This window comes from Acanthopagrus latus, chromosome 21 (genome assembly GCF_904848185.1).
Source record: "Acanthopagrus latus isolate v.2019 chromosome 21, fAcaLat1.1, whole genome shotgun sequence".
In the NCBI taxonomy this organism is placed as follows: domain Eukaryota; kingdom Metazoa; phylum Chordata; class Actinopteri; order Spariformes; family Sparidae; genus Acanthopagrus; species Acanthopagrus latus.
The window spans coordinates 10,284,242-10,301,281 of NC_051059.1; the positions used below are offsets into that span (position 1 = coordinate 10,284,242).

Consider the following 17,040-nt stretch of genomic DNA (forward strand, 5'->3'; position numbering starts at 1 on the left):
TAGACATTATTTGGTCTATAATTTCCACTAAGCCACTCATTTTCCAGCTCTCTCAGAGTTTTACTTTCCCTCCTGTCACATGTTAAAATGCTTGAATGTGTCCCTGTGCTTGCAAGTTCTTCTCTGGAATTAAACTGGCTGTTGTTCTGACTATACCCTTTTTAAAAACAAATCTTGCAACAGGTTTTACAGGCTAAGGCACAGAGCCTGTCAGCCTATCTGCTGTCTAACCTGAACTCTGTCTGACATCTTTCTTTCACCACCTCTTAAACAATGACCCGAAACCTGCTGTTTGACCAAGGCAAGGCAATGTTAGATTAAGATATGGAGACAATGAGTGTTAATAAAGCAGCCTTTGCAAGTGTTTTATATTATTCATTAATCTGGTGAGGCAGCGAACAGAAATGAGTATTGATGCAAGATGTTGAAATACCAGCCCTGGTTCATTGAATCACTAACAGATCATGAAAGAAGATGAAATGGATGCTAAAAATAATACGAGCCGGTGCACAGGCAGCCTCTGTGGACAAGCCATGCTGCCTCGTGGCTTGTGCCAAATTGGATTACAGTCATAGCAGTAATCCATCATCCTTTTGTCCTTTCCTGATCAGGCGTACGAGCGCTCAGAGAGTGAGGAGGTGACTGTCATCACCAAACTGGTCAAGAAGATCCTCATCATCATCTCCAGGCCAGCCCGGCTCCTGGAGTGTCTGGTAAGACTCACTGGGAGACACAGTGGCGATCATAGGTAGAGGAGTGATGCAATCCAACATGGTGCTTACCAGCTTAGAGCCTTGAACACAGTATCTGTCCCTTCAAATGCAGATGTCACAGGTGAGTCACACACAGTGATGATACGGTTCAGTAATCATAGTTTTTGCTGTTATGATAACACGGTTGCATGTTGGAATAAACCAACAGCAAGTGTAGAGGGTGGTGTTTGAGTTGGAGTGCTTTAAAAGCCATTCAACACCGATGGCACATGTCGAGCTGGTAATTCAAGTCCTAAATTTAGCCCAGATATTTGTCCTGTAAATCAAGAAGAAATCAGCTGGATTCACTTTTTAAGTTTTTTCCTTGTGTGCAGTATGCAGCCTATCTGCCAAGGGACTGTGTGTATTTTTCATGCAACACTTCCCTGTGCTATTGTAGTATTTTTTTGTACTGAGTGCTGATATTTAAAATGCATTAAAACCGCAACATGTCTTCTCCTTTGCTTTCTGCAGGAGTTCGATCCGGAGGAGTTTTACCAACGTTTAGAGGTTGCAGAAGGTCAAGCCAAGGTGGGCCAGGGCATCAAGACTGATATTCCCCGATACATCATCAGCCAACTGGGCCTCACCAGGGATCCTCTGGAAGGTGGAATTAATTGATTATTTATTATTATTATTATTATTATTATTATTATTATTATTATTATTATTATTATTATTATTATGAGTGGTGTGTTTGGGAAGACTTGCACTGTACGACATATATTAGATATCATTATTATTGGTATAATTAATCATTGCATCAGTTCTATGGTGATATGATACAAGCTTTTTCTTTATTTTAAGATTGCTCTCTCAATAAGAGGAAAAAAATGTATAAGGTGAAACAATAAAGCTAATGGGACTATGTTTATGTAACCCTATATTTGTCACAACTTTTTTTTAGAGCTCTGCAAGAAAACAAGGCTCATCCTTATACGATATGAAGACAGCACTTATTATTGTGTACATTTTGGTCAACTTACTATTACTTTGACTGTACTGTCTTTTCACCTTTTTATCTGCTGTGATGATACTGGTTTCTTCATTGTTTACTTAAAAGGTTTTGTTTTTTTGATGAGAACATTAAAAAATACTACAGAGCTACATGTTTCCTTTCCCAACACTGAACAGAGCAGAACATAAATCAACTGAATTTGAAAAAGCCATAATCAGATATGTTATAAACAAACCATAAAAAAGATATTACAAAAGTGCTAACATTTGTTTTAGATTCAGTGACAGTTGTGATTTAGTTAGCATAATTAATCAGTGTTGAATAAGCCCTCATTGTTCAGCTGAATGGAGTTTGATCTGCGTTTCTGCTGCTGTCACAGAGATGGTCCATCTGGAGCAGACAAGTCCAAGTCACAGAGCGTCCAGCAGAGACTCTGATGACCCTGGAGAGGCGACACCCACACAGGTATAAGCTTACAATATGAAGTTATATAAAGTAGCTATAATGAATTATAAGTCACTCTTCATTTGACAGAGTAAACGTTGGTGGGCAAAGTGATTATAAAGGCAGTGGCAGCTTTACTGAAGAAATATATCATCTCATAAAGTATAGCTAAAAAAAATGCTTAAGAGGTTGCTTGGATAGATACAGTTTATGTTGTTAAGTTGTTAGGTTGAAAACCTTCACATAATCAGATCAAGTTATGAAGTGCAGTGCAAGATGCATGCTTTTCTAAAGTTCCTGTTCTTTTCTTTCTCTCTTTTTTGGTTGGGTGTGATTCAGAGCCGAGCAGCCTGCACCCCTCCTCGCAGAAAACCACTGGAGAGCGACTTTGAGACCATCAAGCTCATTAGCAATGGCGCCTATGGGTGAGTAACAGACTTCTTTGTTGGCATTTGACTCAGTCTTTTAGCCGACGCCGCAGATAGCCCAATAAAAGGGGAAGAGAAACTAAAATGGGGATGTGTTGTTGTAGTATTTCTGTTGTAACACTTAGAATTTGTCTGGACAATTCCATTTCAAGTCTGAAGTGATGTTCACTCGTAAGTGATGTATATGTTTCCACATCTTTTTCCCCGCCTTCTTTTCCCACTCCGCTCAATCCCTCGTAAACCCTTCTATCCCCATTTGTCCTGTAATTTTCCTTCTTTCTCTTCTTTTGCCCTCTCTCCTCCCTCCTCCTGCCACATAGGGCTGTATTTCTGGTGCGCCACAAGGAAACCCGTCAACGTTTTGCCATGAAGAAGATCAACCGGCAGAACCTGATGCTTAGGAACCAGATTCAGCAGGTGTTTGTGGAGCGAGACATCCTCACCTTTGCTGAAAATCCCTTTGTGGTTTCTATGTTCTGCTCTTTTGAGACACGGAGGCACCTCTGCATGGTCATGGAGTATGTGGAAGGTCAGCCTTGTTGAAATTATTGCTATAGATCAATACACACGGATGATATGATATAAAATGGTTATTTACCAAGAATTTGACACACAACTTTATTTACAATACTTTTAAGATGTGTAGTCTTTTTATGCCCACTCAACGTAAATGCAAAACACAATCTTTCAAAGCATCTGACTGTGTTTGTACGTTAAGGTGGCGATTGTGCCAACCTGTTGAAGAACATCGGTCCTCTCCCCGTGGACATGGCACGCATGTATTTTGCAGAGACTGTCCTGGCTTTAGAGTACCTTCATAACTATGGCATCGTACACCGAGACCTCAAACCTGACAAGTGAGTTCCCATTTCACATTTTGTATTTTTTTTCCTCTCAGGCAGCACCTAAGTCATTTAAAGCTTTTATCATTTTAGACAGTAAAGAATTTGCAATCTTTTTGAAGGTGAAACAGCATTTTGTTAAACTTGAAGCTTTTGATAATTCTTACCGAGTCTGAGATCTGTGTTTTCGGGGGTAAGCATTTAATGTAACATGAAACATTTCTCTGTCTCCCTCTTCTGTAGTTTGTTAATTACCTCCATGGGACACATAAAGCTGACAGACTTTGGGCTGTCAAAGATCGGTTTAATGAACATGACCACCAACTTGTACGAAGGACACATTGAAAAGGATACTCGAGAGTTCATCGACAAACAGGTTTGTCTCTTCTCATCTCGTCGTCGCTTTGTCTCATCGCTTGTGATTATGACCTTCTGTAACATCAGTTTGCTCTCTTTGTCTGTTTTTCCTTTCTGCAGGTGTGTGGTACTCCAGAGTACATTGCTCCAGAGGTAATCCTGAGGCAGGGCTATGGGAAGCCAGTTGACTGGTGGGCTATGGGCATCATCCTTTATGAGTTCTTAGTGGGCTGCGTGCCCTTCTTTGGAGACACACCAGAGCAGCTCTTTGGTCAGGTGGTCAATGGTAAGAGAGTCAGCACATGCAACACTTCCTAGGGCTGTGAAGATATATTTAAATCCTTTCACTGCATCACTGGTATGTGCTTCTTTATCCAGATGACATCATCTGGCCAGACGGGGAGGACGCTCTGCCTGCCGATGCCCAGGACCTTATCACAAGACTGCTGAGACAGAGCCCCCTGGAACGTCTGGGAACAGGTTGGTGACGAACGTGTGGACAAGGCCCTCTGTAGTAAAGCCCGCCATGTCACTGTGACCGTCTGAGGGCTCAGAGGCTCAAACAGATGGTCTTGTGGCACCTTTAATTGTTCAGGTTTTTGGGCCAGCCATGATGTGGGGTTTCATTAGAGAGGGATTACAAACCAGATGTGGACAAATTAAGAAATATTTAGATGATATTTCAAGTTTTTTTTTTTTTTTTAATCTTCAGAGACACTTCTACTAGCGTTTACGTCAAAGCTGTGATCATCAAGGTTAACAAGGAAATGGTTGGAATGTGGCATAGCCGTTGTTAAGAAAACTTTATTTGGGCCACATGCTTGGTTATGATCAGTGGTCAGGGTTATTTTGACATATAGTAAAATTGCGATATGATTAATAGAAATGATGAAAAACTTAAAATTATAATGATATGACTTTTATTATGGTCTCTACTAAACAAACATGTTTTCTTGCATCTGGAAAACAAGATTTGTAGGCCAGGACATCTCTGCAACACCCCAGTGCTTCATTATAATGTTGTTTTGTCACACATTTTACCTTTATCAAAAACATTGCCTCTGGATGATGCACTTGAGAGCCATATTGTCATTTGATAAAACACAAAAGGAGATCTTGTGGTATAAATTAGACTATTTTGTTCACGTATTTGCTCAGGACTCGATATTAACCAGCCCCAAGATAAGCAAACATGCAAAACAAAAATATTTGTCTGATTATTTACTACTTCACTAATTCTTTTTCGCTTCAGGTGGAACCACTGAGGTGAAGATGCACACGTTCTTCCTGGGACTGGACTGGAACGGCCTCCTGAGGCAGAAAGCTGAATTCATACCTCAACTAGAGACTGAGGACGACACCAGTTACTTTGACAGTATGTGACAAAGCAGCTGGATTCATGGACAGATGCATACATAAACAAAAACACACAAACAAACAGACAAACCTGGACACCTTTATGAGAAACACAGGAGGACACACTACTATGAGAGTCAGAATGTTGATGATTTTACAGTAATGGCCTGTTGTCGATTTCAACTAGGGAAGAAACGGTGTGATCAGTTTTTCATCATTGAATGCACTTTCACTGTTTTTTCCTACAGCCCGAACTGAGCGCTACTGTCACTTGGGCTCAGACGACGACGACGACGAAACCAACGATGATGAATCATCTCTGGAGCTACGGCAGTTCTCCTCTGTGGCCCACCGCTTCAGCAAGGTACTTGTTACTGCTCTGCTGATTGGTCTTCACCTGTAGTATAATTAACGCTTCCAAAAGATAAATATGATATTGATAAACTGAAGACACTGATGTAACCCATTTCCTCAATAAATCTCTAGGTGTACAGCAGCACGGAGCACCTGTCCACCTCCACGCCGTCCAACCAGAGCCTGTCGTCATCTGAGCGAAGCCACAGTGAGGAGAAGGAAGAGCGGTGGGAGGGCAGGGGAGTCCTCTCCCCTGGCGATGGATACAAACATTTGGCTGGCGGAGACAGGAGGGCAGATGGACACAGAGGGAGGTGAGAGAGTGATATGTGATGGAGTGATGTACTCACTGTGAGAGGAGAAGATTTACAGTCGGCCCTCCTTCTTGCCTTGTTAACCATGAATTTAATGAAAAATGTGAGATGGAGGTGCAATCTTCTGAAGTACTTTATATTCAGATTTTTATGAGACGTTGAAAATGGGGCATTTGGAATAATAACATGTATATTAAATCAGTGCAACACAGTCACTTCACCCAGGTTTGATCCTTTTCTATATTGAGTTTGTGTGTGTTGGGTTTTGTCAGTATGTTTAAGCAATTTGAAAGGCTCCACCTGACATGCAGGTCGGCTGGAGGCTTTCACATTGCTCATAGGTGTGAATAGCAGTGTCAGCTTTCATGCGCTCCATTCAGTGCATGCTGGGAAAGGCTCCAGGTCCCTCTATGAACCTGAATGGAGTTGACTGTTAGGACATTAACGACTGACATGTATATTGTGAAATGTTTTAGCAGATGAAATCAGCACTGTAATAATGAAGAAGATTGACAGAAGGTCATGTTTTTTTCCTCACAATGTAACCATGTTAAGTTTTTGAGCGACCTTAACCCTAACCTGGTATCACAAACCAAAAGTTATTTGTGTAAAAATTGATTTATGATTGGTATGCTGTTTTCTTACATCAGTCCTATATAAATACATCTATTGGCCAAACTTCCTATCCCAGGCTTTACTGACATCCTGGCTGTGTTTTCCCTCACAGTCTGCGTCCTCGTGCTTCGTCCAGCTCATCCCAGTCGGAGCGCAGCGCCAGCCCACTGGTAATGAACAGCACCCAGAGCCTCGACATCATGCCTCGCTTCGCCATATCTGCCGAGGAGGAAGGTGAGACAGACGTACACAGGCCTCTGCGCATTCTCTGCGGTTTGCTGTCATGAAACACCAGTGCTGATGCTTTATACCCTCTAATTGTAGATGGTGTGGTCTCCAACCTGCGGCGCATTCGTCTCAGGAGCAACAGCACAGGCACCAGGCCGTCCTTCAGGAGAGGGGCGTCTCGACGCATCGCCCACCAGCTGGAGACCCCAGAGAAACCCAGATCCCCTGCTAGCAAAGTCCCCAAGTCTGCCTCTGTCTCTGGCCTGTCCCTCATCATCACCCCAGGTACACAACATGCTCTTATGGCTATCTTTGTCACTAATCCTAGATTGAATCTGGCCCAGAATCCATCCATAATCAACTTTTGAAAATCTTGCACTAGTGTGACTTCAACTCTGTATTTAATAAGAGTATCCATTTGATAACAGTGCCCTCTGCTGACTGATGCTGTGTAATTTACACACCAACCAAAAATACCTATTCTGTGAACAAGATAAAAATAATGTCATTTGTCATTTATTTAACTAAGAATTGTTCATATCCTGATGTAGATGACTCAGCAGGAGCACCTACAAGCCCCAAATCGTCCTTGTCGCTGTCATCTAACCCCTCGTCCAGAGACTCGTCCCCCAGCCGGGACCTCTCTGTCAGCATCAGCTGCCTCAGGCCCCCTGTGGTCATCCACAGCTCTGGGAAGAGGTTCGGCTTTGCACTACGGGCTATCAGAGTCTACATGGGAGACAGTGACGTCTACACTGTGCACCACATGGTCTGGGTAGGTTTTCACAGCTCAGGTGTAGTCTGTGGTATTCTGTGTATTCAACTACTTAAAGTATACTATTGAAACATACATATTTTGGTCTAGAAATTATGAACTGAAACAACTTTTATGCCTGCCAATTTTGTCTGCACAGTGTGTTGAGGAGGGCAGTCCGGCACACGAGGCAGGATTGAGGGCTGGCGACCTCATCACTCACGTCAACGGCGAATCGGTCCAGGGTCTCGTCCACACTGAAGTGGTGGAGCTCCTGCTCAAGGTACGAGGAGAACTAGAATTTTTGATATTCAGATTATATTTTTCTTGTATGTCCTGATGATCACAGTGATGATTGTGTTTTGTATTATGTCAGGGAAATTTCTCAAAAGTACTTTCAGTTAGTTAGTAACATATCATTTTGTGGCACACTGAACGCCTTACAGAGAGGTGTTTATGTTAATGATCTGTTTTCGACAGAGTGGCAATAAGGTGACTCTGCAGACTACTGCACTGGAGAACACTTCTATCAAGGTGGGCCCCGCCAGAAAGGTGAGCTACAAGGCCAAGATGGCTCGGCGCAGCAAGAAGAGCAAGAGGAAGGACGGACAAGAAAGGTACATAATGATACAATATTAATTACTTTATTCATATAGCACCTGTCGAACCAAAGTGACAGAGAACTCTACAAGAAAAACAGAAAAGAACTAAAGATATATTGAAATTTAATTCATCTTTCTTGAGGATGTGTACCGGTTCAAATAAGCATGAATGCCAAGAACACCCAGCTGACCTCTTCTTATCTCACCGCTTCTGCAGCCGACGGCGTAGCATCTTGAAGAAGCTATCTAAGCACACACCTCCTCCGCCCATGCAGAGCAGTCGCAGCTTCTCTTCAGGATTCCACCAGTCATCCAGCGACAGCCTCTCCGGCTCCCCAACGCAGAGTCTCTCTCCTGGGCCATCCACGCCTTGTCGCTCCCCGGCTCCTGACCACTCCGGAGGTGAGTGAGGATGTCATGTGACAGTTGAGTCCCAAAAAAGTGAGCTGTCAGTGTTGTTGTTTTAGGACCAAAATGTTGTATTTCTCTTTTTTTCTGTCAGATTCGAGTTCCTCTCCTTGCTCCAGCTCCCCTAACTCCCCCGTGCCACAGGCCCGTCCCAGTTCCCTACATGTCTTAGGCCGCTACACCAAAGCCGGTCGCTGCAAGTCCACGAGCAGTATTCCTCCTTCACCGCTGGCATGTATCCCACCTCCTCAGCCCCTCTCTCCACAGTGCTCTCCATCCTGCCTCCCCAATCACCCCAAGTCTCTACAGGGTTTCCACGGCAAGACTTTGTCCCCTCCCACCATAGCCCGCCACTCTGTGCGTCCCCGCAGTGCAGAGCCGCCGCGCTCGCCACTCCTCAAGAGGGTCCAGTCAGCAGAGAAGCTGACAGGAGGGGACAAGTCGACAGGGGGATACCATGCAGATAGGAAGGCCTACAGCACACGTCGCCACACCATGGAGGTGCCTCTTTCCGAGGGGGAGGGGCTAGAGGACATGGAGGGGGACACGGCCACCGGGTTCGTCTGTGTCGGTGAGCACGGACGCCAGGGGCTTTATATAGGAGGGCAGAGAGGCCACCAGGACATGGCCTGTGGAGGCAGCGAGCACCACCGCACCAACGCCTCGCCACAACACCGTGGCGGCAACCACCACTCCAAAGAGGTGGTGGTGATGAGGAAGCTGGCTCTGTCAGAGCGACGGGACTCCTTCAAGAAACAGGAAGCCGTGCAGGAAGTGAGCTTCGACGACTTGGAGGAGAGAGAGTCGATGCTGAGCCCAACACTTCCTGTCACGCAGCCGAAGGGATTCAAGGCATCCTGGATCAACTCAGCCCAGTCAGAATCCAGCATGAAGCTGGAAGGAAGAGGATCACAGGGTACAAAAACACCGCAGAGAGCCAAGTCAAGAGACAAAGATGGGTTTTAGTTTTGTCACGAGGCCAGGGACAATAGGTCAATGAAGAGTCTCACTCAGGAGGAGACTGAAAAATGAAGAGAAGTCTCTGACCTGCTACTGTACTTAGATTTGAAGGCCTTGCATGTGTGTCCAGAAAACTGTGACCAAGTCGCAAATCATCACAAGCAACTGCTCGAAGACGGAAGAGCAAATTACCACCGATGTTTCTCAGTAATATATGCATCCTGCAACACTGTTAACAGAATAATGACTGCCAAACTATGTTTACTTCCTTGTTGCTTGTTTTCTCTCTTGGTTCTCAAATCACTGTGGCGCCTGTAACTGACGTATTTTGTAAATATTTTGTTTTAAGTGAAGAAACTTATTTATGACTTTTTATGCTCATCTTGTTTTTTGTTTTTTTGGGTTGCTGAAAATGCCTTGGATGCTTCAGCTGTTCTTAGTTCAGGAAAAAGCCACGCAACGACTTCTCGGTGTGGTTTTACAGAAGGTGCAGAAAAGGGCAGGTAACATCCGTCGATATCATACCGTTTGTTTTATACCTCAAAGCCTGTCTAGAAGTGGGTGATTCATGTGCAGATTGGATATTTGAAACAAACTGACAGTGTTTGTCCTGCAACATAATAATGTATTATACATTACAGAAGATATTCTGTGCTGCCTCTCACAAGAAATGTATCAAACACATTGTGATGGTGACCATTTCGACTCACTGATCCTGAACACAGGCCTTGGACAGAAATATCAACATGTCAATATATGGAAGCCTAGTGGTGGTGCCAAAGCATGGTTTAGCCATAGAAACCATTTAAAAAAAAAAGAGGTACTGTAGTTGTACATAAGAAGCTTCATGCATGCATGGGCTCTACTTCCACTTGCTGTCTGTCTTAAAAAAAGTGTGAGTGCTGACACTCCTCTAGTGGTGGTTTAAATCCTAACCCTGATCAACATACAGGAGTGTAGATACAGCTGTCGTCTCTGTCCTCTAATACCTTGTTGAATCAAGCCTCCGTCCAGCTCCCTTACAAACCTAGTCTAGCTAAGTGTTTGCACAAGTTGTAGTAGCCGTATAACAGTTAGAGCACATTTATATTTCAGGACGATCTCCTTCTCTGTGGGATTCAAAAATTGTACAGTGGATGCAACAAACAAAACTGGCTCCCTTGGCGGTTTTTTTTTTTTTTTAATGCGTGTTATGAATGAATGTTTACATTTTAGTGCAAATATTTGTGTGGACTTAAATTATTCTGAAAAAAAGTGAATGAATTCAACCAGAGGCCCTGAGCAGAAGAAGGAATGAGTAGAGGTGATTTCTTTTTGTACATTTTGATATGGAAACAGTCTTGTTGCAGTACTAATAACCTATGCTGTTCATATATATTGTATAAACAATAGTGGACCTTATAACAGCTGTTGGTGGTGTTTTTTTGTTTTCGTTTTTTGAAAGTGACCTTGTGAGGGGAAGATGGACTCGTGGTGTAATGTCACTTATGTGGCGGTCAGCCCCAAAGGATTGTGCATGCTTCACATCCCAATATAATATTCCCACAATTTTATTTACATTTTTTAGCTCTTAATCTCATCGCTTTGAATTCTTGTATGTGATGTTCAGTCACTGATTTGAGCTTTAAAATTGGAGTTTTGTGGGGTTTTCAGGTGTGTGTTCTTCATTTTTTGTTTTTGTTCCCTTTTTGAACCTTTTTTTTTTTTTCTTCTGTTTTTTTGATTCGGGAACTGTTTGGATCCGTAACCAAACATTCTTCTGCCCTATTTCAGCTTAATTTGTTACACAAGCAGATTTTGTGACTGTGTTGTTTTTCTTTTTAAGGTGCACACAGTGAGGGAGCTGTTAATGTGGGAATTTATAATGGAAGTTTAGCACATACCAAGCCTTGAACAGTGGTGATAGATTGTGTGGGATTCAAGCTAGATGTTTGTTTAATGTACTTTGGGGTAAAAACTGTGTCTGTGTGGGATTTATCACTGAATATCTGATGCAATATACATCTTTAGGATTGATCAATTTACTTTGTACCCCTACCAAACCATCTTACCATCTCTAGACCTCATCATGTTACACTTTTTTAATCAAGAGGTCACAGCAGCAGTCCATACCAATGGTTGGGCATCACGCATCCAAATGAAGTTTCACAACGACTCTTCTCATCTCTGTTTTTGCCTGTGTATGTATGTTTGTGTGTGTGTACGTGTGATAAACTTAACACTGGTGCTCAGCTGTCATCCTACATATTTTCCACACTTGTTTTAGCGTGTTTGTGTGTTAAATGTTTCGCTCCCTGCGTCCCCAAACGACAAACTGGCCTTTGTGAAAGTCCTACCATGTGGGTATCTGATGCAGACCGGTGTGACATTGTCTGTGTTTTTTATTGTCTTAACAGTGCTTGAAATAAATGAATTGCAAAGGGACTACAAAGTCCAGGACTACAATGTGTGTGCACTTGTCATCTGTCCCTCATACAACAAAAGTTGCAATCTTTTGGCACCATAAACAATAATTGACTTTCTTCATTGTGGTTGGGAGCAAATGTCATCACTTCTGCTACTATGATCACACTAGAGCTGCAACAATTAATCGATTTGTTATTTAATTAATTGCCAACTATCTGGATAACTGATTTAAGTAACCTCTCAAGTAAAGAAAGATTATAATAATATTTCCTGGTTTCTTTACTCCTCTGTAACAGTAAACTGAGTATATTTGGGTTGTGGATAAAACAGGACACATAAGGTCGTTATGTTGGGCTTTGTGAAACACTGATCATCAATTTGCACCATTTCCTGGTGTTTGATAGACCAAACAATAATTCCATTACAATTACTCTGTGCAGAAATAATACACCAGACTGAGGCAAGGTGATGTGGCCTGAAAATGATATCTCAATATTTTTAGCCTATATTGTGATACACAACATGTATGTATAGTTTGAATCTCACAATATCCTTTAAGTAATAATTCTATACCAATATTGTACAATATAAGATATTGTCGGGCTGTCTAATGGTACTATTACAAAAAATTAACACTGTTAGAAAAAATCTTGATGTAATGACTAAATGAACAATGAATCTATTACGAGATGAATTGTGATATGAGATAGCAAAGTAAATGAACACGGGAATTAACTGAGGCGTATTGAATACAAGAGCAAATTCAAAAGAGAAAAATGTCAAATTTTGTCACCTTTTATAAATTAGCTAATGTCTAGATTTTTTTTAAGTAACTTTGGTACATTTAATGTCATATCAATGTATGTATTATTATTACAGTTTATAGAACAATGGCTTTTCTTATTTATTTATTTATTTATTTGTTTGTTTGTTTATTTTTAATTTTGGCAGCCTCAGTCCTTCATACTAATCCAGTCACAGAGACAGAGGTGTATTTTAAATAAATGAGCTGGAACTCAGTGATGTCCCTCGGTAACCCACCGTGGGATCGGACCCTTTCATTTGGGCAGGAGTTTAAGGTATAAGGTTGGGGGGGGGGGGGGGAATAAAAGCAGCCTTACAGCTTAAGACTGTCCGGCTCAAATTTCCATTATGGGCCGAGGCCACTCGGTGACCCCTCACTAATCGTTCGGGCTTTTCCGCTCGGCTTCGTCCCTTTCCGCGCTCTTCATATTAGTTCCCACGCACTCTCCTTCCCTGCGCCGTGCTGAGCTGGAAAATGGCTGTGTAGGGGAGCAGGGAGTCATGAACGGGAGAAGAAAGAAAGAGCGAGAGAAAGAAGGCGAAGCAGTATAAGTGAACACATGGTTTGCTAGAAGTTAAATGCACCTCGAGAAGACGTCGTCCGCGGATACGGCGCTACGCGGACTCTGCCTGCCACAGTGAAATGTTAAAGCGCCGCAGCCAAAAGTGAGAAGAGTCAAGAAATATCCGCGGGTGAGTTTTTCCAAGTTATTGCACATTTCCAGTACAGCACGGCAGCAGCGGCAGCAGCCACTGTACTGGAAAATGGTGGAAGCGCTGCAAGTGTGCTCGGCGCACGCAACTCCGTGCCGCTGACTTGAGCCATGGATTTAAAGTTCACCATCTGATTTTTGACGCGTTTGTTGTGTTTTGTAAGCTAACTTTTAAATGCAACAGTTAGCCGACCGTGTGTTGCATGATGTCGCTCGCGCTCGTCGACAGTGGTTGACGTATATGAGAACGTTGAGCCCGTTAAGTTGGAGAAACGTTAGCTTGATGTTTATTTCATGAAGTTGCTTTGTACTCACATTCTTGTGTTTGAGTTTGTGCGCTTATTCGTGATAAGCCCGTGATAATGCGGGCGGCTTCAGCAACACTTTTAAACTAGCCAGTAAGCTCTTCAAGTTGTCAAATAATGCGGCGTTAAAACCTCAAACTTCACTGTTGTGGTTTGTTCATGGTAAATGCCGAAATTCAAACGTCTTAAATGTTGTCTCACTTCGAAAAAGTTGTCCCACAAGACTAAAACAGAACAATTAAACCAAACTCCGCAGTGCGAAACATAGTATACTGTATGTAACACTATAATAGTGCCTTTACATTGAGTGCATGAGGCCATGCATTGTGGAGGCCCTACATAGCCGCAGGCCTGACATGATGTGTGTGTTACATCCCTGGTTTGAGGGTCTGGCATGCATCTAGTAGGAGTTAATGGAAATTGTACCACTTGTGTAATAAAAGACAAGCCACTCAACTGTGTGGAGACCCCCCTCTCTGGCTCTCTTGTAATTACTGAATCCAGCATTATCCAACCAAATGTCAAATCCATTGCACTGATTTATCAGTGTGAAGTACGACTTGTGGCAAAGCCTTCATTCTTCTTCTAAATGTCTTAAAATGCTCCAAATGACTCTCGGGGCTCGTTTCTGTTCAAATTTCCAAAAGAAGTTGAGCCTCTCAAAATGCCAAGTGTCACTTCTCAGAGGGGCAGGATGAACGCTAACTTCAACTTTCAGCAGACGCAGTACAGCTGTGGTTATTTTTGTTATATGTCCTTCAGCTGGGAGACCCAGTTAAACTGAAATGGTGTTATTTGATCAAAATAGCACCATAATACGGCTTAAAGGACAGTTTTTAGATGTAGCTGCACTGGAAAATGCTGCAGGTTCTGACTTGGAGTCTCACCTAAAATCACTAAAACATCTGATAGTTAACAATAGAACAACTTTCTTTACCTTTCAGGGAGATAATATGCAGGGTTGAGATTTTCACGGTGTGATAACATCTCAGAAAATATCATGGTTTTACTGTATCATGGTATTACACAATTATTGTAATGATTATTATTATTGTTAGTTAGACCAACCCTTAAAGAAATTAAAAACAGTTTGTGTGGTTGAACAAATGTGTTGATATAATCTCACAAAACATTTTATCAAGGAAGTGACAAGAAGCAGTGATAAGTCCCCGACTTATTGTGCATTAATTTGGTCTCATAGTAGTTGGAAGAAATAATTCCCGGCTGGCAAAATTCTTGCGCAGTGCGGAACAACAGCTCGGAAACTCGATGATATTTTAATGCGACTTGCCAAGAAACAAGGCTCATTATCAAATGTTAATCTCTCTGTATCACATTGGAGGCCAGTGTATGTTACCTTTATGTTGAGTCCAAATAGTTAGTGGGGGATTTTGAGCACAGTTTCATGCATTTATAAGTCATCTGGTCAGTATGACACTTACTAACCGCACTTACTAGCATTACATGCTAACTACGCAGCAAAAGAGGCCTGTGGTACTTTCAACTGTTGCAAACTTTGCAGGCTTATCAGATTTTCTATGTTGCAGTCCAAACGTTTAACAGCGTGATAGCATTTTAAGTCAGCTAAGGCATCTTATATCTTCTGATAAATACACTGAGTCCTCTTTAGCTGTGGAGCCTTGTGGTATACTTGACTTTTCAGAACAGTACCGTCTCAGTGCTACATAATTTTTGGAGCAGATGTTTCTATTTAGCCAAGTGAGCTTTTCAGCTTCATTAACAGCAGATAGAACTCAGGTGAACACAACCTAAATCATAAAATGCCTAAGCCCCATTTTAGGCTGAAAAATAAGTCCTCACAAGCTACTGTGTTGTTGGCTCGTCCTCCCTGCCTGTGGCGCAGTAGATTTTTCACTTCCATGTGGACAGATGGCTCGAAGCCAGGCTGCATGCGTGGTGGCTCTGTAGTCAGCTCCTCACCAGCAGGGCCGTAAAGGGCCAACACATAACACAAACTCTAACTTTAACTGTGTGTCCAAGTTAACGTCTGACTTTCGTACAATGCACCTGTCTGTCTCTGTGAAAGTCAAGTAAGGACAATGGAGAACTGAAGCCTTTTTCTTTTCTTTTTGTTTTTCTTTCTTCCTTTTTTTGTTTTTTTTACTCTCGGGTTAATGTCAAAAGTCATTGTTTATTTTTTATAGAAAACGTACTAGCTGAGACTAGAATCTTAAACCCATGAACCAGTCAGCTTTTTTGGAAATAATCAAATAACCTTTGGGTGAACTGCTGCTGACATTTGGCTTGGATTCACCAACCCATGTTTCTCGTGACTTTCAAAGAAAGTGAGTTCACGTAATTATATGCGTAATTATATTATATGCGTTGACAGGATTCAGGATTGATGATGTGATAGGTTGAAAAGTGAATAATGATGTACAATACCCTCAGGGCTGCAGAGAAACACGTTCATCCGCATTGGTAGCTGATAGCTAGGTGATAGATTGAGAGGAGACATGAACTACAGCTCATATATAACATAAGGTTTCTATTATGTTGATAATTTGATATACAATTTATAGAACTGGACTGACAAATTGGCCAGGCTGATATTAACTTGTTATTGATGCTTTATCAATGTATGCATCCCCCAAGCCACAATAAATTGCAGTACAGAACTGGCAAACTTATTTGGAGAAAAATGGTAATTGCCTATCAAGATGCTTAAGTTGATGTTGTATATTTCCATTGAAGTTTACTGTTTCTGTTCACTGATGTGATTTTGGACAATGACATTTATAATTTGACTAAGAAATATTCTGCTTTCATTACATGTCTTTGTCACAAGTGTTTAATAGCAACATTAATGGAATCATTGCAATAAATGTGAGCGTATTGGCTGTATATTTATGTCGGAATTTTTTTCTCCCTGAAATTGGTGTCTGCATCAGCTCCAACAATTGTGCAGTGGTCGGGCTCCATTAAAAGTAATCTTAGAGCTCTTCATCAGGATTGTTTGTTTATGTCATGTGTTTATGTGATAAATTCTGAGTTGAATTTTTGTAAATTTTTATCAGTAAGTGTCTCTAGTATTGGTGGACCTGAGGTGTGTTATCTGACGATATTAAATCATTATCAATCTGGATTATGATTTGCTACGACATGATGAGTTTTATCAGTATTGCATTATAAAATGATGTGTTATGTACCAGAAGATTTTATCCATATCACCCACTCCTAACATGTAGTACCAATAATACTCTATACTGTATAAAACCAGTACCGTGTAGGGTCTTTTGATTTACCCTTTTGAAAATTGATTAATCTACTAGTTAAGCTTTAAATTCAATGTAAGTCTCATACAACATCAGAAACAGAGAAAACATTTCCAAATTATGATTCCCAGAGGCCATGGTGACGTCCTCCAATGTTTGGTCCGACAAACAGTCCAAAACCCAAAGATGTTTATTTGCAAAGAT

The 17,040-nt window shown here is 41.8% G+C and overlaps 2 protein-coding genes across 5 annotated transcripts in view; both read left to right on the forward strand.

Moving 5' to 3' along the window:
* mast3a (microtubule associated serine/threonine kinase 3a) overlaps positions 1-11,817 on the forward strand; it is a 29,388-nt gene extending 17,571 nt beyond the window's left edge. For all 3 annotated transcript variants that reach the window (XM_037084194.1, XM_037084193.1, XM_037084195.1), the window contains 19 exons: positions 612-713; positions 1,227-1,359; positions 2,090-2,175; positions 2,494-2,579; positions 2,903-3,111; positions 3,301-3,439; positions 3,668-3,800; positions 3,902-4,067; positions 4,160-4,261; positions 5,034-5,156; positions 5,386-5,501; positions 5,624-5,805; positions 6,533-6,654; positions 6,745-6,933; positions 7,200-7,423; positions 7,563-7,685; positions 7,883-8,019; positions 8,222-8,406; positions 8,507-11,817. In XM_037084194.1, coding sequence (XP_036940089.1) covers positions 612-713; positions 1,227-1,359; positions 2,090-2,175; positions 2,494-2,579; positions 2,903-3,111; positions 3,301-3,439; positions 3,668-3,800; positions 3,902-4,067; positions 4,160-4,261; positions 5,034-5,156; positions 5,386-5,501; positions 5,624-5,805; positions 6,533-6,654; positions 6,745-6,933; positions 7,200-7,423; positions 7,563-7,685; positions 7,883-8,019; positions 8,222-8,406; positions 8,507-9,378 — 3,429 coding nt within the window. In that variant the 3' untranslated portion in view covers positions 9,379-11,817. The remainder of the gene's footprint in view (positions 1-611; positions 714-1,226; positions 1,360-2,089; positions 2,176-2,493; positions 2,580-2,902; positions 3,112-3,300; positions 3,440-3,667; positions 3,801-3,901; positions 4,068-4,159; positions 4,262-5,033; positions 5,157-5,385; positions 5,502-5,623; positions 5,806-6,532; positions 6,655-6,744; positions 6,934-7,199; positions 7,424-7,562; positions 7,686-7,882; positions 8,020-8,221; positions 8,407-8,506) is intronic.
* Positions 11,818-13,003: 1,186 nt separating this feature from the next.
* Positions 13,004-17,040, forward strand: part of pik3r2 (phosphoinositide-3-kinase, regulatory subunit 2 (beta)) — a 34,133-nt gene continuing 30,096 nt past the window's right edge. For both annotated transcript variants that reach the window (XM_037083911.1, XM_037083913.1), the window contains exon 1: positions 13,004-13,275. The gene's annotated coding sequence lies outside the window, so the exon portion shown is untranslated. The remainder of the gene's footprint in view (positions 13,276-17,040) is intronic.